We start from the raw sequence: 27,892 nt of genomic DNA on the forward strand, positions 1-27,892 counted from the left end.
AGAGCTTTGGATGACCTCAAGTTACAGAGGGTAGAATGCGGAACCATCTAGGAGTGCATTGGAATAGTTAAGTCTGGAGGTAAAAGAGGCATGGGTGAGGGTTCCATCAGTAGATGAGGCTTGGCGGATTCAGGCGATGTTACAGAGGTGGAAATAGATGGACTCAGTGTTTAGAAGCTCCTCTTGGGGTGGCTGGTTCAGCCTCAGACATTTGCCAGGGAGAGGGATGGTGTTGTTAGCTCAGGAACAGAGTTTGTAGCAGAGACCGACAACAATGCCAGTACTTAATTGGAAGAAATTTCCAGTCATTCAGTACTGGATGTCGGACAAGCTATCTGATAAGCTAGTGACAGTGGAGGATTTGAGTGAGGTGGTGGTGAGGTAGAACTGGGTGTCGTCAACGTACATGTGAAGACTAATGATAAAGTGCAGGAAAATCTTGGGGCTGTGTACAGGGCACTTGGCCATAAGATCATAAGAAATAGGGGAAGTAGGTTTCCTTCCCTTGGTTAGTTCCAGTTGGTGGATCAAGGTTACAGCAGGATCACCAGGGAGAACTGAAGGCCTCTCTCCTCTCTATCCTATTTTACCAACCATAATTGCCTCTCAACTGCCTGAAAATAGGCATTATTTTGCTAGGACAATCCAGATCTTAGTGGTCAGCTTATATTTAATTTAAAAATCCAAACATCTTACTCCAATACCTCATTTTACCTGTTCAGCTAAAAAAATGAATGATAATCCGGTAGCTGACTCAGATAATTTTGTTTCTATGTTGTGGTGGTGGTGTGTTAGACTCTATTGTAGTCTGGAACTATAGATAGTGATGGCAGAGGCTCCAATGTTCTTTACATCCCATGGCTGACAGGAATCTCTCCCTCTCTTACAGTCTGCCAATGGCTTGTGTTGGAAGGATTTGCAGGTTGATACTCAACCTGTTTGACCGTGTTAGGGATGCATCTTCCTTGGCTATCAAGTCTTGGGTGGGACTTGAACCTAAAGCTTCTGGCTCAGAGGCAGGGACTATGCCAAAAGATCTTCTAACTGCTATGTATTGTAGCCAGTTGCAAATGAGAAATTCCTTGTGAAAACATTTATGGGAGGGAAAGATAGAGAGGGGCGATGGATAATGTTGTTTCAGAGTACTTTTGAAAGTAGCTTGTTTCTGAAGGTACCGTTTAGTGTTGGGATTCCCCAATGACCCTAAGCCTTGTCCCCCCTCCCGCCGGGTTACACGCGGGCAATCTACCGTCACGTGACTCGTTCAGCTACCCGCCCCCCCAACCCGCCAGTGACGTCACGGGGTCTGAGAGGGCGGGGTGAGAGGAGGAGGAGGAGGAGGAATCAAAACGAAAACAAGTAAACCGGCTCCGGGAGCGGGCAGCAGAACCGGAGCAGGATCCGGGTTCACATCTACATCCACATCCTGAGGGAAAAGGGAAGAGAAGCCGAGCGGGCAGGAGGATGGTGTCGCCCGTCACCGTGGTGAGCGCAGGGTTAGGGATGGATGTTGCTCCTGTCTTGTCCTGACTTTATTTACCTGCAGGCCGAGTGTGGGGGGGGCTGATCTTCACCCCCACCCCCAAACCCGCAGGGGGCTTAATCTCCACAAGTTTCTGTTGAGCTGCCAGACCGAGTGAAGCCTCAGCCTCTTCTCACACACAGCCTAGTGTGGCTTCACTTTCGCTCTGCAGACCCTCTCAGGGGTTCTCGCTGGTCTTGGCTTCAATAAATACATAAATATATATTATATATATATATATATATTTGTGATATTATTATTTAGCTGCGAATTCTCCTTTGTTGTTATGTGTTGCTGGATCTGTTGTGAACCCGGAGTCAGGTTCAATGACAGGACTCTTGCAGGCTGCCTTTGCTGTGGAGCCAGGTGATAGATCCCCCTCTCTCTTTACTGGTATCTCTCCTGTATTTTTCGCTAGGATTTTCTGAATCATTTAATTCTGATAAAAAGGCTGTCATGTGACAGAGGGAAGGACAGGCATGCGTATTTATCTGTGTTACAGAAGCTACTGTAGAGGAGTAACTAAGGAAACCAGGGGGTGGAGGAAAAGGGAAAGAGCAAGAGAGAGAAGTCAATGCAGTTGTAGATTGTTGTTATTTTTGCCTTGTGTTTCAAAAATAATAATGTATTACTGAGCTGCCTTCCTCCATCTCTGTACCATAGACTGCCATGCTGTTTTGTCGATTGATTAGATGCTCATCAAGGTGAGGGATGTTAGCGCTGGAGATGGGACGCCTTCGACTTCAGGTATCTCAGTGTCAGGATCAATTAAAGTGATGTCAGTTGTAGGAAGAGGCCCTTGAATTTTTTGGTGCTTCAAAGTCAATTTATTTGGCCGACAACTAAATTCTGTAACACGAGAATGTAGACTCTGTAGCAAGTCTGTCCAGGATGGGAGCTCATCTCAAGATAGTAACTTAAGAAAAAGATCACTATTACAAATGCTATATAAAACACTAAATTAATGTTATTTTCTTAAAACAAATCAGTCATTTTAATCTGTTCCACAGCTGTTTACTCTGTTTGGTCTCAAAATTGCCCATGCACTTATAAGATCTAACACTTAATGAATACCAAGCTCTCTCGCCTGATTTTTCACCTACCCCAGTGAGATAGCTGGGAGTTAAGCAAAACATACTACAGATGCTAGGAATCTAAAATAAAAACAGAAAATGCTGGAAACATTCAGCAGTTCAAGCCACATTGCTAGAAAAAGAAACAGAGTTATCACTGAAGCCACAATTGTTCCTCTTCACAGAAGCTGCCTGACCTGATAAGCTGAACATTTTCTGTTTTACTTCAGCTGTGTGTTTAACTTGTAGTTAGGTATTTAATATTAGTATTTACAACAATGTATGTCCTTGTTTCATCATATAAAATATAATTGTCAAAATAACTGTTTAAATGTTTTTCATTTTCAAAATTTAAACTTACAGCATTGTATCTCCTAGTATGTTTTAAGGTGTCAGTGACCCCAGTGTTTGTTGCTGACAGAGACAGTAACCAGCAGTATTACATTCAGCAACATGTACTCTGGTTACTAGCATATTAATAAACCAGGAGCTGCATTATTGTAATTTCAAATTGGGGAAAAAATACTAAGGTAAAATGAGATCACCATATCATAAGGCACAATTTATAAGTAGCTGAGCATTTAAAATACAAAGGTTCAGCAAAATATCAAGGCCTCCAAACCACGTCACTTATTCCTCGGTAATCTACTTGCTGCAGACTTGTCTGTCCAAAATGGCATTGGTAAAGGCCATTAACAGTGTCACCAGTAATCTACTCACTGGCATTCAGTTCGGATTGTTCCACAATCGCTTTGGTTCTCATCCCATCACAACCTTCTTGACCCAGACATGAACACAAGAGCTGAATGCTGAAGAAATTGATTTTATTCTCAATTGCGGGACATGGACATCACTGGCAAGACCATTTATTGCCCATCCCTAACTGCCCTTGAGAAGGTGGTGGTGAGCCACCTTCTTGAATCATTGCAGTTTTAGCGGTCAAGTTACACCCACAGTGTTGTTAGGAAAGAAACCTAGGATTTAGTCTTGGTGATGATGCAGGAACGGCAATATGTTTCCAAGTCAAGGTGGTCTGTGACTTAGAGGGCACTTGGAGGTGGTGATTTTCCCATGTGCCTGCAAACATTGTCCTTTTAGGTCATTAGAGATTGCAGGTTTGGGAGCAGCTGTTGAAGAAGCCATAGTGAATTGCTATAGATAGGACACACTCCAGCTATGGTATGCCAGTAGTAGAGGGATGGATATTTCTGATAGTGAATGGTGGCAATCAGGTGGAATGCTTTGTCCTAGATGGTGTCAATCTTTTTGATAATTGAAAACGTCGGAAGGTAGTTTAGCCTAGGATGCTACCCTGAGGAACTCCAGCAATATCCTGGGGCAGAGGTGATTGACTTCCAACAAGCACAACCATATTCTTTTGTGCCAGGCAGGACCCTATAAACTGGAGTGTTTTCTTCCCTTTTGATTTCACTTTAGCTAGGGCTTCTTGCTACCACACTGGTTTGATTGCAGCCCTAATATCAAGAACAGCTACACTCACCTCACCACGAGAAATCAGGTTTGTGTCTATATTTGGACGAAGGCTGTAATGAAGTCTTGAACCGCTGATTGGCAGCAGCCTGGTAAAGCAGAAATTGAGCAGGTTAGATTGGTCCTGGTTTTGTAGAAATGTCTGTCAAGGAAAGCTTGGCAAGTTGGTGAGTACATCATGTAGACAGTGCATTCTGTGCACCAGTAATAGAGGGGTGAACACTGAGTCACAAATAAAACAAGCTACTCCGTCCTGGATGAAGCTTCTTGAGCATTGTTGTGGCTGCACCAATCTACATAATTGGTGAGTATGCCATCCATTTTCAGCAGTGCCTTACAAATGCATTGACCTCCACTACCTAGAAGGACAAAGCCAGCCGGTGAATGGGAACACTGTCACTTTCACGATCCCATCCGAGTCACACGCCATCCTGACTTGAAGGTATATCGTTGTTCTTTCATTGACTCTGTGCCAAATTTCTGAACCTCCCTGCCTGACAGCAATATGGGACACCACGCAGATTGCTGCAGTTCAAGAAGAATGCCCACCACCGCTTCTCAAGAGCAATTCAAGATGTGCAATACTTGCTGACCTTTCTAGTCAAGACACATTTCGGCAATTAACAAATTCCCAGTTCCGCAATTTCTAAGAACAATTGTAGCCTTTTCTTTGTTTGTCTTTAATTCCCAATTTTTTTTAGGGCTGATTTCCACGTAGTGGGGAGCTCCAGTATTGTAGTGTAGGAGAGGGGCAGCTACTTTTACTGCTGATAAGAGCTATGCTTCCTTGTCACCTATTTATGTTATCATGCAGCTTTTTATTCTAGATTTATGCTAAATGTCTGCATTACAATCATAATTTGAGAAATATCATCTTTTGAAATTGCATGGTAGGATTTTTCTACTTAATATTCTTTCTCTGCTCCTGGATTGCTGACCAACCCTGCCAGCACCTCTTCAGTATTTCAGCCAAGTGCCCATTCTTCCTGTGAGAGTCTGGATCATAAGTATTAGCAGAACACTTCACCATGAGGAGGAATGCAGCTCAGTCCTGCCCTGCAAACCAGCGAAGTCTGGCTAATCTCTACCCCTCATCTCAAGAGTACTGAGGCCAATTGCATAAGCACTACCACCATTTTGGTCGAGTTAACACCCCGCAGACCTGGAATTGAACTTGATACATTCCTGGTCTGTCTGACGCAGTGTCATACTTGTGCAGATAAAACTAAGTGGAAATATTTGTGATGGTTGTTCAGTTCTTAAGCAAAGTTGGTTTTGAATTCTACAAAACAACTTTAGCCTAATAACTGGAATGAAGAATCGTTCAGATTCTTTTGTAATCATTGTACTGTAGAGTGAGTCATTCCTAGGTTTCTCTTGTATAGCCTCCAATTATAGATTTAAAACGGCATTCAGCTAGTTGGCCATATGTCAGGTGTTTTGGATATAAAAGGGGAAGTCTCCCCTCTTCTGTTGTTTGAGTTCTGGTATTTATGTGCTGCTAGAAAGATTTCTTGAATGGTATCCTTGGACTTGAGATATGATAACAACAGACTAGGAACTGCAGCTCCCAAGACAGGAAGTCTGTCAGCTCCCATGAGACCGCACACATTCTAAGCAAGATACATTTGGATTCATATCCTCTATCGCTGTTACTGTCTGTATTCAGGTTATTATGGTACATTCAGTGAGAGGAGGCATGGCATATATGGTACTAATGCTAATACATCAAGGATCAGGGTAGTAAGGGTTGCATGTTAATGTGTTCCAAAATACAAAAAGAATGGTTAATGTGAAAAAACACTTGTTTTGTTTTGTTGGGTAGTAGATGTGGTGGATGTGGCAGTGGGGGTGGAAAGCACTTGAGCTGCTGGCTGCATCTTTTCTGATTTTTATACTTTCCTTCTCTGTTATTACACTTCAAAAGTAATTCATTGTATGAAACAATTTGAGATATTTCAAAGTAATAGTGCTCTATAAATGTGATTTTAAAAAAAGTATATAATGTAGGAAGTAAGACATCATAAGGCTAACTACTTTTCTCAATACGGCTTTCTGTTGTTGGAGATTGAGCTGTTTGTGGTGAATTTTGTGGTCATCAAAGTGAGAGATGTCTGTGTTAGAGAATGGAACACTTCTCATTCTAGCACAGTGTTAGCATCAAGCCCTCTCAGACACTATTAAATGCCAAATAAAGCTCCCTATGTTTTGGCCCCCATTCTCAGAAGAAACATTCCTATTGTTCCATTTCCATTTCCCACACCAGTCATCTCCTGGCATCTCTAAGTGAGATTGCCAAGCGAGATTTGGATTTATGCTGTAGGCTCATACCCACTCATTCAGAAAGGCTCCTTAAAGCCAACTAAGAGAGGGATTTTCATCTGACCAGTCTGGACTTGATCTAAACCCAGCTTTCAGTAGTGGAACAATCGTCACTAATTCACTGTATCACACATTCCCAGGTGGCTATTCTTCTGCAGTTTGGAAGGCTTTTTAAACATGTTATTCTTGCCTCTCCATTGCATACATCATTCTAGGATCAGGAGGAAGATAGTTCCAACAGTTCTGCATGAACAGAAATTTCCTCCAGTTAACCATTGGAAAGATGAAAGCCATTGTCTTTGGGCCTTGCTCCAAACTCCATTCCCTATCAATCGACTCCATTTCTCTCCCTGGAACCTTTGAAGTTCTTTTTTTTTATTATTCTTTCACGGGATGTGGGCCTTGCTGGCTAGGCCAGCATTTTTATTGGTTGAATCATTCTGTCAGCAACCTTGATGCCACATTTGGCTCTGAGGTGAGCTTTTGACCACAAATCCGTGCCATCATTATATCCCTTCATGGAATGTGGGCATCGCTGGCTGGGCCACCATTTATTGCCCATCCCTAATTGCCCTTGAGAAGGTGGTGGTGTGCTGCCTTCTTGAACCGCTGCAGTCCATGTGGTGTAGGTACACCCACAGTGCTATTAGGGTGGGTGTTCCAGGATTTTGCCCCAGCGACAGTGAAGGAATGGCGATGTAGCTCCAGTTCAGGATAGTGAGTGGCTTGGAGGGGAACTTGCAGGTGGTGGTGATCCCATGCATCAGCTGACCTTGCCCTTCTAGGTAGTAGAGGTCGCAGGTTTAGACGGTGCTGTTGAAAGAACCTTGGTGAGTTTCTGCAGTGCATCTTGCTGATGGTATACACTGCTGCCATTGTGCATTAGTGGTGGAGGGAGTGAATATTTATTGTGGTGGATGGGCTGCCAATCTAGTGGGCTGCTTTGTCCTGGATAGTGTCAAGCTTCTTTAGTGTTTTTGGAGCTGTGCTCACCCAGGCAAGTGGAGAGTATTCCATCACACTCCTGACTTGGGTCTTGTAGATGGTGAACAGGCTTTGGGGAGTCAGGAGGTGAGTTACTTGTCGCAGGATTCCCAGCCTCTGACCTGATCTGGTAGCCATAGCATTTATATGGCTGATTCACTTTAGTTTCTAGTCAATGGTAACCCCCCCAGGATGATAGTGAGATTTAGCAATGGTAATGCTATTGAATGTCATGGGGAGATGGTTAGATTCTCTCTTTTTGGAGATGGTCATTACCTGGCACTTGTGTGGCGCAAATGTTACTTGCCACTTATCAGCCCAAGCCTCAATATTGTCTAGGTTTTGCTGCACATGAACATGGACTGCTTCAGCCTGCCTATTTCACCTCTGTAACATCGCCTGATTCTACACCTGCCTTAGCTCAGCTGTTGAGAAAAACCTCATGCATGCATTTGTTACTTCTAGGCTTGACTATTCCGATACACTCCTGATAAGCCTCCCACTTTACACTTTTTCTGTAAACTTGAAGTAATCAAAAACTCTGCCGCATGTGTCCTTACTTATACCAAGTCCATTCATCCATCCCTCCTGTGCTCGCTGGCCTACATTGGCTCCTGGTCAAGCAATGCCTCGATTTTTAAAAATTCTCATTTCTTGTTTCCAAATCCCTCCTTGCCCTTGCTCATCCCTGCCTCTGTCACCCGCTCTCATCCCAGAACTCTCCGAGATATCTGAGCTCATCTAATTCTGGCCCCTTGAGCATCCCTGATTTTAATTGCTTCACCATTGGTGGCTGTGTCTTAAGCTGCCTAGTCCCTAAGCTCTGGAATTTCCTTCCTAAACCTCTCTGTCTCTCTAACTCTCTTTTTGCCTTTAAGCCTACCTCTTTGTCCAAGCTTTTGGCCACCTGCCCTGATATCACCTTATGTAGCTTGGTGTCAAATTTTGCTCTGTAAGGCTCCTGTGAAGTGCCTTGGCATGTTTCATTACTTTAAAGGCTCAATATAAATAAATTTGTTATTGTAAGGAAGAATCAGCAGTCCCACATAATGCCAAATTTCCAACCCCTGTTGGGAACATATTGTCCGAGCTTCCTTTGAATAGTTTGTTACTGGGAATGCAGGATAATGAATGTGCTAGTGGACTGAATGGTGCATTGGATTATACCCTGGTCTTTCATTTCTTGGATGAAGATTCAAAGTCAGCTTAGCCTGACCTGGATATGAGTCTCCTTTCTGGCTATAAGGGGATATGACAAATTCACATAGGCAGTCTAAACTACATTCATTGTGGGCACTAAACTTTAACATACATTGGCATTAAGGTACTTATTTTATCGAAAATAGCAATAGCTGGTGTGGGAGATGGCATGCTACTGTGAGGCTGGGACAAAGGAAATGGAGCTTCATTTTGCATTTAATCTCTGTTGCAGTTGACCTGTGAGTGCTTGATGGTGCAGTATAGAGAGAGCTTTACTCTGCATCTGATCATGCTGTACCTGACCTGGGACATGCTTAATATGATTATGTTTAAAAAGGGGGAAGATGGGACACTGTAACGTTTCAGGGATGTAGCTGGTGGCAGACATTCTTATTTCCATCCACCAGCAATACCCCTTTGAGTAAATAGCGAGGCCTATATAGAAAATAACGGGATCTTAGACTCCCAAATATTGTCACCAGTTTGCTGTAAACATGGTCTGCACGTTACATTAAACTGAAGAAAATGTTTAACTTTCACTCGGAGATTGAAATGCAAAAATAGATTTCTTACCAATTGGCTCGGCGAAATTGTTGCTAAAATCATCCCCTCCAGAATCCCTTCAGAACTAGGCTTCATAACTCTCCTCTTCCCCTCATCTTTCTGATAATTCTATTATTAAAGTAATTTTCATGTGCACTATACTTTCCTCTGCGATTTCTCCAGATTGAACACTTAACAGCCACTGCAGATCACGTATGACAAGGATTCAACTCAAAAAAGGGAGCCTGGTGCGTGGAGTTCCTTTCTATAGACTGGAACATTTGTAGGTTGTATAGAAATGCCTGTAGATTATGATGGCACAAAATTTCCCCAGTATAAAATGGAGGGGAGGATGAGAGTGAAAATAAAATGAGTCAGATGTGCCTGTGAGAATGTCAGCTTCATCAGAGGAGTAGATAGAAAATGACCAATTAAAGAAAGGAGATTTATCTCTTTTTCACTCATTTTAGAGAGTGAATAGTTGAGCAGTACAAAAGCAGACCACCTGAGACTGATATTAGGAGTAGCTGAGAGAGCACCATGAAATGATGGCCATTGGAATTGACATAAGCATTAGTAGTCAACTGTTCGGTTTAACTTATGAGAAATTAAAACTGAATGGGACTTGCAAGTTCAGATGTCACTATGAAATATGAATGAGTCCAAATGCAGAGAGAGAGAGCACTATGGATTGGTATTGCTCCATGTTTTTATTTATGAATCTCGGGCATGAAAGCTATGGGAGCAATTAAACTAAACAACATGACAATAAAAAACTTTACATTGCAATGTAATGATTGGAAAGGCAAATGGTCAAAGTGATCAAACTGATAGTGAAAGCCCCTTTTTGGTGACTCCAGTGAAGCTGTGTGTTAGCCATTCTGGGTGGAAGAGGGTTAACTGATTTTTTTGCTGGTGTTTTGTTAGTGTGTGAAACCGTGTGACAATCCCTCAACCTACTTTTGAAACTTTAGATTCCACAAACAGCCAGCAAGCAGCAGGCTGCCCTGAGCTTCCTGGGAAGGTAATCTTAGTACGTACGGAGCTTGAGCAGTCAGCAATTTCACATTGAGGTGAAGGACAATATGATATCCCTGGAAAACAACAGCTGAAGGGAGCAGGAGAAATGGCTAAAGCGGCAAATATTAACTGTTCCCGCTTGATTGGAACCTCCATTCTGTGTCAGCCTGCAGCATTATTAGTTAAATGGTGGCTGCTATAGAAAACCATGGAGAGCTTGTATTATCTTTCTCCCTTCCGGTTTTGAAGGTGCCAGCTAACCTTGCCTGGGGTCCAGTTGCACAGGTGCTGGGACCATTCCAGAACTGGATTCAACATGTGTGAGCTGGCAGAACCTCCTTCTGCAGTGGGGATCACAGGTGGGTTGAATCCACCCTTGATGGGACTTTCCGGTGGGAACATTGGAAAGTGGTCAACAAGTGTATTCTTGGCTTTTCTTGCTTCTCGGCCTAATTGTGAGGCAGTTGTAGAGCCCTGATAGCTGCCTAGGTTGAGATCATCACAATTTGGAATTGATTTGGGGATCTGGAAATCTTGGGTTGCCCCTGCTCTGGGCTGACCCACTGCCAAGACCGAAATCACATCCAGATCCCTTCTGACCCTCCTATCACACTGCCAGTGTTCCTTCTCTTGAGTCACCTGAAATCCTTCACATGGCAGTTACTGATTCTGCTGGGTTCAGGCCTGAGTTTCACTTCAAACGTAGAAATGAGGCCAGGGAGTTAAAATGGCCTGGAGTTCACAATGGCACTGCCGAGCGAGTTTGATCCTTGGCAACCTCTCCACCTCTTCCTCATGCCGTACTTATTAAAAGCCGGCATATGTTGGAAATTAAGGCTTGCTGCATAAAGCATTCTGAACATTTCATCAATGGATGAACAGTTGTAAGAAGTGTGCACTCCCGTTTTGGTTATGCTTTCTTGGGATTTTCTGCTGAAGGCACAAAGTCAGAAAATTACCCCAAGTAAATCGGGAAGGAGCGGCTAGGTGACACTGCTGGATTTTCGCTAAGTTGGGATGATGTGGGCACCCTTTAAAAATGGCGGGTGGATCCCGATTCCGAGATTCCAGACCCATTCCATTTCTGATTTTCAGGAGTGCTTTTCAAGGGTTTGGGCTAGTTCGGGTCACGACAATGCTTGGCACTCCTGATCTGGCTGGCTGCATTGCAGGGATATGCATTTGCTAGCCCTCTGCAATTTTCATGGAGTTGGACCAGCTTTCCAAAGAGTCGTGGTTCATGGCACCTCAAAAGTGAACCATAATCTACAAGAGGGGACTTTTTAAAAGATAAGTTCAAAAGGCCCTCCTCATGTCCTCTATGCCAGGCTATGCCCCTCCATCCACCCACCCCCATGGCTCTCATGCCCCCATGTCAAGGTATGGCACTTCCATGCTCATTGACCCACAAAACACTGTAAAGAACCAATGAATTCTCTCGTGACAATAGGATGTTGAAAATAAAGCTTTAAAAAAGTAATTTATTCAGTCATTCATTACTTTCCACTATGTTTTTAAAAAAAAAGTCCTTTTTACTACAGGGCAATAAGTGTTAAACATCCAGACCCTTTAAATTATCAGTAGTAGAAATGGCATGCACTTGAAACCACTTAACCTTGAGTAAATAAACCTTGTATAATTGGCAACAGAGGGGAGCTGTCAATCAAGCAATGCTTAATTTCACAAAGTTGCGAGAGTTCAAGTGCTTGCAGTTTCTGCCATTGATACTTTAAAGGGTCTGGGTGATTGACATTTTTATTGTCCTCTAATAGAAGGACATTTTTTAACATAGTGAAAGTAATGAATGAATAACTTTTCTCTCAAGCTGTTTTCATTGTTTCTATACAGTGTATAGTGGGTCAGTGGGCATGGAATTGCCATAGTGTGGCATGGAGGAGCAGAGCCTGGCATGAGGGGCCATGGGGGTGGGTGGAGGGGCATAGCCTGACATAGGGGGCAAGAGGTGGCATGGATGGGGCATGGAGTGTGTGTGAGGTGATTAGGGGAAGTTAGCAGGGGCCTTACATTTTTCATTATAACTGGGACGAAGTCCCATTGCACCAAGGGGGGCCTTTTAAACAGCCTGCCTCGGCACCCGGCAGCCTTTGTGGTTGCCTCTGCCCTCTTTTCCAGGCCGGCTGGCCTGACTGCAGCCCGCACCCACCCCTATGCAATGAAAATCCCATCAATTTTCCCCCTGAGGTGGGCATGTGAAACCAGGAATTTTCCCAATTCCTGCTACCTGCTTTGGTGATGTAAATCCAGCCCTGTGTTTGGGTTTTAAAAGCCCATAAGAGTTCAGAAGAAGGGTAGATTGATGAAAATAAACAGTCTGAGGACCTGGGGAAGAATGAATTACAGAAGGAGACAGAGTGATGATTCTTGATTTCAGCACAGTGAGAAGAGTGTGATGGACAGGGTACTTGGAGCTCAGGAAGAACAAGAGCAGGAAACTCATTGTAGTCATGACCACAGTAATATTCATAAGATAGAGATTGCAGAAAATGTTTAGAATAAAAAGCTGTTATGTAACTATATAGAAGGTCTGGTTTCAGTATGATGACTGACTGTGTCTTTCTCTCTCTTTTTACTACCCTGTATAGGTTAAAAATGAGGGACCTAAATTGGTGCCTTTCTTTAAGGCCACTTGTGTATATTTTGTCCTCTGGCTGCCAACCTCCAGCCCATCGTGGTTCAGTGCACTGATCAAATGTCTGCCTATCTTCTGTCTCTGGGTGTTCTTGCTGGCTCATGGAATTAACTTCCTGGGAACACGCTCCAGCGCAAGGAAGATCTTGGCAGGCCTGATATTTTCTGCTCTGGGGGATGCTTTTCTTATATGGCAGGAACAAGGATATTTTGTTCATGGTGAGTGGATCTGAGAAGTGGTGTTTTAAACAGTATCACACTTGTTTCATGTTTAAGTGAATAAAAATGTTTCTCCTCTGCTATTTCCGGGAATATGAGAAGCTGTGTCAATGATAGTGTCTGTAGTGATGGCGTGAGGCCCCGGTGCCTGCGCGCTGATGGCATGCGGTCATAAGATGATAAGAAATAGGAGCAGGAGTAGGCTTTTCGGCCTCTCCAGCCTGCTCTGCCATTCAGCACGATTATGGCTGATATTATTGTGTCCTTAATCCCACTTTCCTGCGTACCCCTCATAACACTTGACTCTGTTGTTGACAAAAATTCTGTCTAATGTAGCCTTGAATCTATTCAATGACCAAGCCTTCAATGCTCTTTGGGAAGAAAATTCCAAAGACTAATTGACCCTCTGAAAGAAGAAATTTCTTCTCATCTCTGTCTTAAAAGGGAGATCCCTTATTTTTAAACTGTGCCCCTTAGTTCTAGATTTCCCCACGAGGGGAAACATTCTCTGTGCATCTGTCCTGTCAAGCTTCATCAGAATCTTGTATGTTTCAATAAGATCCTCTCTCGTTCTTCTAAACTGCAAAGTATAGGCTCAACATGTCAACCTTTCCTCTAAAAACCCCTTTATCCCAGGAATCAACCTTTTGAAACTTCTCTGAAATCATTCCTATGCAAGTATATCTCTCCTTAAGTAAGGAGACCAAAACTGTACAAAATTCGCCAAACACGGTCACACCTGTGCCCTGTACAGTTGTAGCAAGGCTTCCCTTCTTTTATGCTCCACCCCTTTTGCAATAAAGGCTGACATTCTATTTGCCTTCATAATTAATTGCTGTACCTGCATGCTAACTTTTTGAGATTCATGTACAAGTATACCCCATCTACAGGTTCATCTTTGTCCACGTCGCTTGTTACTTCCTCAAAGAACTCTAGTAAATTAGTCAAACTTGATTTCCCTTTCACAAAACCATGCTGACTCTGCCTGATTGTTTTATGATTTTCTACATGCCCTGCTATTACTTCCTTAATGGGTACTAGCATTTTCCTTATGATAGATGTTAGGCTAGCTGGCCCATGGGTTTCTGCTTTCTGTTTCCCTCCGTATTTGGATGGAGGTATAACATTAACGATTTTCCAATCAGCTCAGACATTTCCAGAATCTAGGGAAATTTGGAAGATCACAACCAATGCAGTCTACTATCTCTGCAGCTACTTCTTTTAAGACCAACGACGCACAGTGGCAGCAGTATGTACCATCTACAAGATGTACTGCAGGAATTCACCAAGGCTCCTTGGACAGTACCTTCCAAACTCATGACCACTACCATCTAGAAGGACAAGGGCAACAGATAGATGGGAACACCACCACCTGGAAGTCCCCCTCCAAGCCACTCACCATCCTGACTTGGAAATATATCGCCATTCCTTCACTGTCACTGGGTCAAAATTCTGGAACTCCCTTCCTAATAGCATTGCGGGTGTACCTACACCACATGGACTACGGTGGTTCAAGAAGGCAGCTTACCACCACCTTTTCAAGGGCAACTAGGGATGGGCAATAAATGTTGGCCTAGACAACGAAGTCCACATCCTGTGAATGAATAAAAACAAACCTAGGATGCAAGCCATCGGGCCCAGGGGACTTGTCACTTTTGGTTCTAATAGTTTTCCCAATACCCTTTCCCTTGTGATTGTGATTAATTTAAGTTCCTCTCTCCTTACCACTTGATTTTCAAGCATTCTTGGGATATTTTTGTGCCTTTTATAGTGAAGATGGACACGAAATACCTGTTCAACGCTTTTTGCCTTGTTTCCCATTATTAATTCCCCAGTCTCACCCTCTAAAGGACCAAGACTCACTTTAGTTACTCTTTTTTCCTTTATAAATATTTGTAGAAACTCTAACTATCTGTTTTTATATTTCTAGGTAGCTTTCTCTCATACTCTAATTTCTCCCTCCTTAATTTTTTTAGTCATTCTTTGCTGGCCTATCACTAGTATTGTATGCTTAGTCTTTCAACTCAATACCATCTTTAACTTCCATAGGTAGCCACGAATGGTGTATCCTTCACAGTCTTTCTTTTTCAATGGAATATACCTTTGCTGGGAGTTTTGAAATATTTCCTTAATTGTCTTCCACTGCTTCTCTACTATCCTACCACCTTAACCTATTTTTCCTTTAGCCAACTCTGTCCTCATAACCTTAAATAAAGGCAGTTAAAAGGGTAAAACACCAGCCTTAGATCCACACTTCTCACCCTCAGAATTTCACATTCAATTCATCATGTTAATATCACTGTAGCCGAGAGGCTCCTTTACTGTGAGGTCATGAATTACTCATGTCTCATTGCACATTACGAGGTCTAAAATAGCCTGCTCCCTGGTTAGCACTAGAACGTACTGCTCTTAAAAAAAAATTGTCCCGAATACACACTATGAACTCACCTTCCAGGTGACCTTTGCCAATCTGATGTGTTCAATCTGTAGGAAGATTAAAATCATCCATGAATATTATAACATCTTTCTTACAAGCCTCCATGATTTCTTTATGTATACTCTGTCCTACAGCGTAGCTACTCTTTCTTGTGGGAGTAGTTTGTAGGCTCCCTAAGTGACTTCTGACCTTTTGGCTATTTCTTATCTGTACCCAAACTGATTCTACAACTTGATTTTCTGAATTAAGGTCATCTCTCACAACTGTGCTAATGTCATCCTTAATTAACAGAGCTACCCACTCACCTTTTCCTAGCCTCCTGTCCTTCCCAAATCTCAAATACCCTTGAATATTTAGCTCCCAGCCTTGGTCACCTTGCAAACACTTCTCTGAAATGGCTATCAGGTCATACATATTTATTTCTATTTGTATATCAATTCATCTGTTTTGTTATGAGTGCTGCGCACATTCAGATACAGAGCCTTTAATTCTGCCTTTTTACCATTCTTGGAAACTCTGACCTTACTTGCTGGTGCACTACGCTCTGTTCCTTCCTGCCACACACTCTAGTTATCATAACCCATGTCTCTACCCTGCTCTATTGCCTTGTCCTTTCTCTTTAATTTACCATATCTCTCCGCACATGATCCATCACCACTATTTAGTTTAAAGCCCTCTTTATGGCCCTAGTTACAGGACTCACCAGATCACTGGTCTCAGCACGGTTCAGGCGAAGGCTGTCCCAACATCTCCCACCTTCGCAAGTACTGGTGCCAGTGCCCCATGAATTGAAACCCATTTCTCCCACATCAACTTTTGAACCACACATGTGGCTCTCTAATCATATTTACCCTATGCCAATTTGCTTGCAGCTCAGGTAGTAATCCAGAGATTATTACCCTTCTAGTTCTGCTTTTATAATTTAGCCCATAGCTGCTCATAATCCTTAAGCAGAACCTCTTTCCTCATCCAGTGTATGTCATTGGTGCCCACGTGGACCATGACAACTGGATCTTCCCCCTCCTGCTGCAAGCTCCTCTCTAGCCCCGAACAGATGGCCTACATGCTAGAACCAGGCAGGTAACACAGCCTTCTTGACTTATGCTCTTGGCTGCAGAGAGCTGTGTTTGGACCCCTGACTAGTTTATCCCCTGCTACCACTACATTTCGATTTACTGACCTCACTTGATTGACTCCCTGAACCAAGGTGCCATGGTCAGTTTGCTCATTCACCTTGCAGCACCCACACTCATCCATACAAACTGCAAGAGCTTGTTATCTGTTAGTCAAATGGTTTCTCCACTTCTAACTTCTCAATCCCCTTACTTGCCTCATTCACAGACACGCCTCCCTGTCCTTGACCACGAACCAAATCAGAAGACCCTATTCTAAGGGTTGTGACTACCTTCTGGAACAAGGAGTCCAGGTAAATTTCCCCCCTCCCTGATGCATTGCAGTATCCAAAGTTCGGACTGCAACTCATGAACTGTAAGCTGAAGTTTGTCAAGCCGCAGACACTTACTGCAGATGTAGTTGCCGTGGATCACATTGGCGTCCATCAGCTTCCACATACTACAGCTGCAACGTATCACCTGTCTTGCCATCTTTATTGTATTTTAATTAATTATTTTCCTAATTAAATTTTAATTAATGCCTTTGGTCCTGCTTGTGTTTATATTTTTATTATTCTTATTATTTTGATTAATGTTATACTTGCCCTGAACAAAACTGGGGAATTTTAATAAGAGAAAAAGAGAAAATGCTCAGCAATCAATCAATCACTTAACTACTTTTCTGTTATATCTGTGCACCGACGGTGTGAGGTCCCAGAGTGCTTTTATTTCTTTGTTGTCTTTCCCTTCCTGTCAGCTGCCCTATAGCAAATTTATTCTCCTTATTCTGAGTGTATTTTAATAAAAGAAATGCCAGTGATGTTTTGCTGTCTAATGTAACAGATGTTGTATACAAATGATGTAAAATATGAGCACTGATATCAACTGTTTGGGTTCATTTGGTGGCAAAAGGCACTGAACTGATCTAATATACTGTTTATTTTTAAATTTTGTGTTTTATTGTACGAATTTATTTTGCCCTAAATGTTTAACTCTTAATGAAGCATAGAACTCCTTAAATTTTTAAGGACCTGAAGAAGTGTATGATCCATAGTGTCCTCACCACATTTCCCCCCTGAAGCTACTGACTCCTGTATATCATCATTCCACACTTATTAATAGCCTTCTTATATCTCCTCCAAGTACCTTTTCAATTTATGTTGTGACTATGGACACTAAGTATTGCTCAAATATATTGGTATCACAGCAATTCCATCCATCCTATGATGGCTATGGATACACACTTTGCCAGCAGGGGTCACTGGAGTGAGAACCATGGATGATTTTTCCCTTTTCTCCCTCTAGCCAATAAATGTTGAAACCAGTTGTATTCCTATCTGTGATCAGCAAACTCATGGTAGTTTGGAAATCAAACCAGGAACCTTACCCATGCCAGAAAGTCTCTTTACAAGTGGAGTCGTTTTGAACAGCTACATAAAATCTCCTGTTTTAAATAAACTTCCAATGTTGGGAGATTTTATTTTGTTTTAATCTCTGTATTTTAAACTAAAAGCTGTATTGTTTATACTGCTTTCTCCTCAGGCCTGCTGATGTTTGCAATCACGCACATTCTCTACACCTCAGCCTTTGGAATGAAGCCCTTAAATCCTGAACCTGGCTGTGGAGTGGTGATTATTTGTGGAATCTCTTACTGCTTGCTCTACCCATACCTTTCTGGCCCCTTCACTTACCTGGTGGCAGTTTACATCGCTCTGATCGGATTCATGGGCTGGCGAGCCATTGCAGGGGTGCAGCTCTTCAACGATCTCTGGACGTGGACCAAACTATGTGCCTGCCTCGGAGCTGTGCTCTTCATGGTGTCTGACCTCACCATTGCTGTCAATAAATTTTGCTTCCCTGTGCCTTACTCCCGGGCCATCATCATGGCCACTTACTATGCTGCCCAGATGCTCATTGCCCTGTCAGTCGTGGAATGCAAGGACGATAATAATGGGAACGTCAGAAAGATGAACTGAGGGAATTGACCCCCTCCCACAACAACCTAACAAAAAATTCCTGAGTTCCAGTGGGCGCAGAAACCTGGAAAACTATGGTGTGATCTGGTTTAGAGCCACGTGATTTATTTTCATTGGTTTGCTTCTGTGTTAGCTTATTGTTACCTCCAAGAAATAGTCTGCAGTCAGAAAGGTGTAAATACTGTGGTTGAAACCAGGACAGCAGTACTCCAGCTGAACCCTGGCTAGATGTTCCCATCATGCTGAGGTTTTGTACTGTGGACTTCCTGCCCATCAGTAATGATATAGAAATGGTCCTAATTCATTTCAATAATTATCCCTAGAATCAGAATGAGAGAGCAGGCCTCACATTTTGAAAGACTGAATTCTGTGATGACAGGTTAATCTCAGATTTATTCTTCCTTAATAATGTTCCTAAATGCCCTTTGCTTACAGTATTTGGCAGCTTTATAACCAATATCACTTGGTCGATGCATGGTTTGAGAAAAAAACTATAATGACATTTAAAGGGAATTGGCAAATATTTGAAAGGGAAGAATGTAAATGAAAGGATGAATAAGCAAATGGAAAATGATAAACAGGAAAAGACTTCTTGGTCCATTCAGCATGTCCCATGCAAATGTGATGTCTTGTACATCACAATATATATATTCCCTACTCCATCCAGAAGTGTCTCAATTTCCTGGCAGAGGTGAGAAAGCAGATTTAAAACCCTGGCCAATTAGGGGGCGGAAATAGGAAATCTTCCTTTCTGACTCCTGAGGCATTCAGAACCAGCCCAGGAGACTATCCTGGCCCTGATTCACATTATACAGTACCTACCTCTTGTACAAAATGACTTCCGCTTCAGGGAAAGGTTAGGGAAACGGGATTACAGTAGACAAGTCCAGTTGAAGAACTGGCACAGGTTTGATGGCCAAATGATCATCTTCCGTGTTGCAATTTCTAGAGTTTTTTTTTATATGATGTACTTGTTGCTTAGATGCTGATCCATGCATGCCTCGTGTATGCTGGGTATTGTTGGCAGTATCCAGAGGGGACCTAACTTCAAATCGTAGTGGTGAACTTTTCCCTTATAAAATGTGTTGTATTTCAATCCTTTAATCATAAACCATATCTTATTTTTTAAGTGTCATACACCAGACGCTGTTGGAAAATCTACGCTTTACTGATATGTGGCATGGGGGAGAAGTTCACCACTGCTGTTCTTGCATCCAGTGCATTCTGGTGCTAATCCATAATGATGCTATGTCTGTGTGTGAAGAGTAATTTTATGAATAAGCACTTGTAATGGAGACCGTTACCAAACGTGGACTACAAAATTGTGGGAAGAAAGTACCCTTGAATTTCAGATACATGTAACTGATGGGTGAGGCTCCTCGCTGGTGTGTACTTAGAAAATCACTTCCACACACTCTAGTTTTGTCACACAACTTTCCACAGAATTTAGGCTCATAGTAAAAGTGTACCAAAATATAAAAAACAAATATTTTACTTTTAAATTGCATATTTTGTCACATTTTAATTTTCCCCTCTGATTTTCTCTTCTCCCCTTTTTGAAGGTTTTGACTCAAACTGGGATATGGTTCAAAGGCTACTGGCAATCTGGTAGCTTACCAGGTAGCCATGGGTAAGCTGGTGTGGTTTGTGATGGAAGCCTATTTGACTCTGGTGGTATCACAGCTGAGCCCAGTCTTGTCCTCGCCCTGTGTCCACACGCTCACTTTCCAACAGGGGTTACTGAATAGCAATCAGAAACAGAAGTCCCTGACAGATTTTTGTTGTTCCTTCACAACCCTCATCCAGAAGCCCCCAGGAACTCTGGAACTCTTCCTGCTAAGTCCGAACAGATCAAATCTGAATCCTTCATGGCTTGTGCAGCTCACCCACTCACTGGTCTTAACCAGCTGTTCACAGTTGATCTGAAATTTCATCTGGATTTAACTTTCTGACTAAGTTTAAATTCTTGGGATTTTTCTAGCATAGCAAGAAGCAACTGTCAGCATCTGAAGGTGACTCTTTCCATCAGCACTTCTCCATTGTATTTGCTCAGTCTGTTACACCAGGACATGTGTAATTGCACAACTGGATGAGGAGTGACTGTACCAGGGTTTATAAAATAATCCATTAAAGTTGGAGGAATGCCCAGTGGGAGCTCTTTTTGTTCAGTGTGCCCATCTTTTTTATGCTATTTCTCTCTAGCTTCCACTAAATGGAGAGCTGAAAAACCTCTGAAATTTCAGGACCTATCTTTTTAAATGTAAAATGAGAGATATGGTGGAAATACTCTGAACAAAAAATATTGCTCCTGGACTTAGCTTCCCCTTTTAATAGGTGTGCATCGAAGCCAAATTTTCCATTTTACTATTTTATTCCCTACTCCTTTCTCACAGTTCGTCAGACAAAGACTTTGTCCTTTTAGCTGAGAGTGGAGAGAGGTTGCAGCACCAAGTAGAAACAATAGGCATTACTGTTACAGCATTTATCCATTGGTTTCAATGTACTGGGAACATAAGTGTTACAAGCCTGAGGACTTCTAATATATGGGCAAGACAGCTATGTGCTTATCAGAGAAAACCATGCACAGAGATGTATGTAGGAGAGTTGCACATAGAGCTGCACGTGTAACCATTTCCTGCACCAAAAGTATACAGACAGCTGTGTGTAACTCTCCTGTATCTACACTGTATAGATTGCTGTGTGTAATTGTTTCTTTGTACCTACAGTATATAAACTTGTGTGTAACTGTTTCCTGTACTACATTATGTAGACTGCTGTTTGTAACTGTCTCCTGTACCTACAGTATGTAGACTGGTTGCTGAAGCTGATTGTAATGCCCATAACAGTGCTGCAGTTGAGATCAGTTAACTCAGCATAGACCAGAAATCAAGTATGGGAATTTCCTTGCCTGTATTGCTCAGCTACTCACTGCACTAATTAGTTGATGCATCAGGGATAGCTAGTTTGCAAATTCTATAGTTGGTTCTTGTGGTGTGCAGAGTGTGTTCTTTAGAAATAGTCCAGAGTCACTGATCTTTAGAATGGCTAAAATTGAGCAATAACACTGTAATGTTGATTGAGTGCTTTAGGTGGCGTTTTAGACCACAAGACCATCCATACTCTCCACCACCAATTTTGGTGAGAGGCACATCAATGACAGTTTAAAAATAGCCATTTAAATTACATCTCTATAATGACACACTTTTTAGGGAAGTGTATTGCTGGGTGTGTAAAATCTTTGCACTGGGTCCATTGGAGCTATGAAAATCACTAGGTGCAATTATAGATTCTGTCCTTCCAATTGTAGTTCCTGTGCGAGGGAGTATTTTGAGCAGTGTAACACTCACTGGTCATTACAATTTGTCATTTGGCTGTGGTGGATGATGATGGCACATCTTTCCCAAGACTCGTAGCGTACAATATTGCAGTGTATTGGTTAACGTGTGCTCCCCCTCTGACCTTGAGTGCATTTCATCAAATGCACTGAACTTGAGTAAGTTCAGTGCATTTGATGAAAGACTGGCTGCTGTAATTGCTATTGAGCAATGCTGTCATAACATTCAAAGAGGCCTGTAGAAGTGGATGGTACAGTAGGTTAGGAACTGCCTTTCACCCTGGAATCTGGATTGAAATTCAGTTGAATGGAGTTTGCGCAATAATATCAGAACCACATGTCTACTGTCTGGAAGAGTTCTGTAAAAAGGTCTCAATCTAGTTTCTAGTAATCAGCAATACACAACACAATGTGATGGTAGTTAGTACTGAATTGGCAAACTTGCTCAGAGAACCACAGGGTGAGAAATAGAAAAATGCCACACTGATGTTCTTGTGAAATAGGAATTGAAGTACGTTATTGGGGCAGTGTGTGTTAACTGAATACTTGGTGCCGATACTAAGAGCACAAAGTGGAAAGTATTCTAGCAATAATGTCCATAATTTTTGAGCATAGAATAATGAACATAAATGCCTTTTTTAAATTTGTAAGATAACATAAGGGTATTTCTCCAGAAACAAAGGCTATTGAAGCGTGTACATTTGGGCTGTTGAGTACATAAATAAAGTAAAGTTATTAATAACATAGGCTTTGTACAAGTGTAGGACAATTGTGAGCTCATTCTACAATAATATACAAACCTAGGTAAAGAACTGGTGCTGAACATCACCAATGTTGAAAAGAGCAGCAAAAAAGACAAAGTAACTGAACATTAGGGTTCTAAAACTTGTAGATTTCAGGGAGATGGAAAGACTGAGGGACGTAAGGAACCCCAAAACTTTGAGTTCATGTGGAAAACTGAGAGTTGGAGACAAGTGATGAATTTTGATCTGAACACAAGTGAGGTTGTGGGGAGAAAGGCGAGAGTGTGTGGGGTTAACAGGATGAAAAAATGAAGTTCAGAGCAGTGATAAAAGCAAAATACTGCGGACGTTGGAAATCTGAAATAAAAACAGAAAATGCTGGAAAAACTCAGCAGGTCTGACATCATCTGTGGAGAGTCTAATGTTTCGAGCCCGTATGACACACTTTCAGAGCTCTGAAGAAGGCTCATACGGACTCAACGTTAACCCTGTTTCTCTCTCCGCAGATGCTGTCAGACCTGCTGAGTTTTTTCCAGCACTTTCTGTTTTTATTTAAGTTCAGAGGAGTAATGATCCCTACAATATTGCCAAGATAGGGGAAAATAAGAAAGATTGCAATGGGTAAAGAGAAGACTGCGACTAGCGATAAGGCCAGTATCTCTGATTACAGAACCAGCATTTTATTGCATCATGTCCAGGCTGTAAACGAGAAAGGTGAGAAGAACTTGGGAACTTTATAAGTGAAGTTTAAGATCTTTTTAATGTTAGCTCTAAGCTGACATTCAGATTCTAGTGAGCAGAGCAAGAGTATGCATATGTACAGCTGTTTTTCCTGGTCAGAGAGTAGTTTGGACTGGCATTATGTTTCAGGTTGATGACCGTTCATCGGAATGGTTAACCTGAAACGTTACCGCTATTTTTCTCTCCACAGATACTGCCTGACCTACTGAGTGCTTCCAGCAATTTCTGTTTTTATTTCAGACTTCAATGGAGATAAAAATTGGGGCAGGTGTAAACCAGGCTGTTGATTTCCCATCATCTGTTTTACACTATTGCATAAAGTCAACCCCCTAGCCATGTGTTATCAGAATGGAGCAGGACAAAAAGACTAGGAGGTCAATTTGTTATGCTTTGGCCAATTAGATCTGCCATGTTTCTAGTACACTGATCAGGAAAGAAACAAGCAAACTATTGCAAGGCAAAGGGAGAAGCAAACAGTACCAGAAAGAGGAAACATGATAAAACAAAAAAAGCAGTCAGAGCTTTTAAAAAAAAAAGCTCAACACTGAATTTTAGAAATTAATGCTTCCCAACAATATTAAAATTCTCTTCTAGATATGAACTAGTGCCTTCAACAAAGGAAATGACCATACAGAAGCCTTAGAAATGCTCATAATTGGTCATTCTTTATGCATGAGCCTAGTTAGGAAGCCATTTAGGGAGCATCATAGTCAGCCCGTTCCTTTTTCAAAGTCCACAAACTTCAGTCGGAAGCATCAGATCAGGAATGGGATCTCTGATTTTTCCTTGCTCCCTAATTTACTGATGTTGTGGCCAATTGTATCTCCCCTTCTGCTTTCAAGCTTAAATCAGCTGATTTAGTTTAGACTGGTGATCATCTAAATTTATTTTTGCGTAATTTCAGGGAGGACTCTTGCTCTGAACTTGAGAGGGATGGGTGTATAAGTTCTATCGTTGCTGAATTGCAGCAAACTGCAAGAATGTTGACTATATACTGTTGATCTGTCTGCTGGGCATGTGACAGAAGTGTGTGTTCCTTGTCAGTTATACTTTGTAGTATGTTATATTTTTGTTTCAAGTCAATGAAACCTATTAGCTAAGGTATAGTCTTGAAGTGTCCTAATGTACACAATATGCACTAACTAAAGACTACCAATTCACTCAGCACAATGTATGGCATATGTATATGCCAGGAGTACAGTAACTCCTGTGCATGTACAGTGCACTCTGGATAAAAGTAAAAAATTCACTGTTGTCTGGCGTGTACAGCTATGTGTGTCTGTGTGTGTGCACAATTGACTCAAAGTAAAAGGGAATGATCAACTCCTGTGTAGTTCTGTACAGTTCTGTGTCTCATTTTCAGCTCTGGCAAATGTCACACTTAATAAACTTGCAGGATAGCAGAGGAGATGCTTTTTGAGAATAGGTTGTTATGTAGTATTTGTGCAGCTGGCGGGTCAGATGGCTACAGAACTCATCTTCATTACGTTCATCACTCAAACAAACAGTCTCGCATAATAGTTGTTTATTTCTGTATTGAGAGTTTGGCAACTTGGTTAGTAGCACTTTCGCCTCTGTATCAGAAGGTTGCTAGTTCGAATCCTTCACCAAGAACTGAGCTCCCTTGGTCTCAGCTGACATTTCAGTGCAGTACTGACTTCGAGCTGAGATGTTAAATTGAGACCCTATCTACCTTGATCCCATTAAAAAGCAGAATTGGCTTGGTGGCTTGTCTCAACATGCCCCTCTCAACCAACACTACCAAAAAAACATCAGATTAACAGCTCATTCATCTCATTGCTGTTTGTGAGGTTTTGTTATGCGAAAAAGTAATTGCAGTTCAAAGTAATTCATTGTATCTAAGAGTTTCTGAGAGCATGATAAACTGCTTTATAAATGCAAATATTTATTTTTCATGGATTAGTGCTATATTTCATAGACTCAGGACACAGTCAAAGGTAAATCATGTTCCTTTTTATCAGCTTCTCTAGTCTTATAATGTACCTTTTCAGTGTTTAAACTTCCTAAGAAGATAGTGGGAACCAAACTTCACATTGTTGTTTTATATTTCATTTATGTTGGATGTTCCTTCCCTTCTTCCCTGGAGATTAGGATCTTTGCTGAGGGAATATCAAGTGGACACTGGCTACCCTTTTGTATTTACTCATTCTTTGTGTGGACCTAGATAAACGCCAGCTGCTCCAGTCACAAGGAGCTCCACAGTCAAGCTTTCTCTCCCCTCATCTTCCAACGCTTCCACAATATATATTTCAGCAGAAGGCAGTGGATACAGATCAGGCACAGGAACCTGAATGACATTGTTTTATCCGTCGTCGTCGTCGTCGTCGTCCCCCCCCCCACCCCCGAAACAAAAGTTCTGAGGCCAATTATAGCTGTTCTTGACTATTGTCAGCATTGTGTACCAGAGGGTTGTACTGGTAGGATAGGTTTCACCTTCTCTGCTGAAATACTTAGCATTATGACCTGCTATTACCTTACTGTTATACATACTGTAAGAGTATGAATGTCTAACATTTGTATCAAATTCTTTTGTAATTTAAACAAAAGAATTAACCCATTGATTAAAAAAATTCTTGTTAAAATAGCAGACAGAAGAATTTGACAGGGGTGTGTTAAGTGCCTAAATTAGGATATTTCTCAGAAGTATTTTTTGTGTTTTAATCCCAGTTCTTCTATACACAGGAAATTATAATCCAGAGACAGCACATAATATATATGCAGTATTACAACTGAGTAAAGGAGAAATATATGTTTATATGAGAAAGAATAATATTTTGGTAAAGAGATATGTATCTATTTCCCTTTTCTGTGTCTGGGGAATCAACATTCCCCTGGCTCGGGACAGGTGAGAAAAGGGGGCAAAGATCTGTTTATGATGGGTCTCTGTCTGCACCATTGATGAAAGTTTTCCTCATTATTCAGTGTTTTTAAGAATTTGCACATAGAACACGTGCAAGGTAGTGGCCCTTGTGAGAACAACCAAGGTGGTGTTACTAGTTTGTATCATTACACTGATGGGTGTTCACTTGTGTTTTCTGAGAGTTGTGTGGTCCTGCTGGTAAGGTTAAGAATCAACAATTTTATAAGCAGTGCATCTGCTATTACAAGACAGCAGTAGATTGCAAGCTAACTGAATTCTTTCTAGTGCACGCTTTTTTAAAGAGCTTCTATATTAAGAGCTTCATCTGTACATATGGCAAGATATAACTTTTAATACATCTAAACTCAGATTGAAACTGCTCTGAAGACTTCACTTACATTGGTTATGGTTGAGTTTGTGGAGTTTTGCTTTTAATTTTAGGAATTTCTTAAAGTTGAGGGAAATTGGTTGCTATTCTGAAACCAAGACTTCATTTTTTGATATGACTGTTTGGAATCCTAATTAAATGTGAATCTAATTGCAGGGACAGTGCAGGCTCGGTTTCTATCGGGTCTTGGCTTTTACTTAAGGACTGGACTTTCTGCCCTTTGATAATAAATAGGAGAATCTAGCCCTGGTGTCAGTATAAGAGAATGGAAGGTACTAACTTGGACGCAATCTTGAGATCAGTTGCATTTTACTATATGACTTCTTTTAAGCCTGGTTGCCATTCAACCCATTTTAGACTGGACATAGTTTTTTGTATAATTGTAGCAAAAGGTAATAACCCTATTTTAAAGTTATTTCTTTTAAAAAGTGGTTGCAATTTAGTATTGTTGAATCTGTACACAATGCATTGCTCCAAGTATTTACCATGCAATAATTGTTGCTGTATCAATTGCTTTTCTTTGGGATACAACGGTTGATAATAGACCATTTCATGATTAGTTGACCTGTATTGCCTACTCTATAATTCCATAGGTCAACGAGCATACAGTGTTACTGAACTCTTGAGTATAATATCCTGGTAGTGTTACCATGGTGCATGCATGAATAATCTGAATCTTATTATTCAGATGGTAGCTGCCTTTGGGTTGTATATCTGTTTTGTGTACCCTGGTTTGTTTTTGTCTTTGCTTTCATTGAAAAGTGTTTATTTTCATTGTAAAAGATAATGCGGTGAAATTGTTCTTCACCTATAGTACAAAATGGGTGGCAGTGAATTGACAACCTATTTTATATCTTGATCGATTCTCTATTCTATTGATGTCAGTGGGGCTGTCTACAGTCTGTTAATAAATTGTACAAAGCAAAATTGCTGTTGGTGTTCTTCATTTAATATTTATGACCCCCCCCCCCACCCTTCCGCCCAACCAGCCAGTGCTCTTGCCTCCTCTCCTAAATTGCTGAATCTTCAGTGGGATACTGGTCTGTGGATGCTCCTAGCACTACGCCTGGGTGCTCATGCTTCATGTGTGAAGCTTGATGGTGAATGTTGATAGGCTATTCAGCTGTTTGAGTCCCACCCTGTCTTTAACCATAAACATGCATTTTCCAGCATAGAATCACAGAATAATAGAATGGCTACAGTACAGAAGGAACCCATTTGGCTATCAGGTCCATGTCAGCTGTCAGAGCAATTTAG

General features: G+C 41.6%; 1 protein-coding gene across 2 annotated transcripts; it reads left to right on the forward strand.

Moving 5' to 3' along the window:
* The first annotated feature begins 1,329 nt into the window (after nucleotides 1-1,329).
* On the forward strand, nucleotides 1,330-27,562 carry tmem86a (transmembrane protein 86A). 2 transcript variants are annotated; one of them, XM_078549067.1, is made up of 3 exons: nucleotides 1,330-1,485; nucleotides 12,759-13,023; nucleotides 18,115-27,562. In XM_078549067.1, the coding sequence occupies exons 1-3, from the start codon at nucleotides 1,465-1,467 to the stop codon at nucleotides 18,546-18,548; spliced, it is 720 nt and encodes a 239-aa protein (XP_078405193.1). In that variant the 5' UTR covers nucleotides 1,330-1,464; the 3' UTR covers nucleotides 18,549-27,562. The 2 variants fall into 2 exon arrangements, with proteins under 2 accessions (XP_078405193.1, XP_078405192.1); XM_078549066.1 differs by lacking the exon at nucleotides 1,330-1,485 and adding an exon at nucleotides 2,208-2,269.
* Nucleotides 27,563-27,892: the final 330 nt, after the last annotated feature.

Source organism: Cetorhinus maximus, chromosome 9, assembly GCF_964194155.1.
Source record: "Cetorhinus maximus chromosome 9, sCetMax3.hap1.1, whole genome shotgun sequence".
Classification (NCBI taxonomy): Eukaryota; Metazoa; Chordata; class Chondrichthyes; order Lamniformes; family Cetorhinidae; genus Cetorhinus; species Cetorhinus maximus.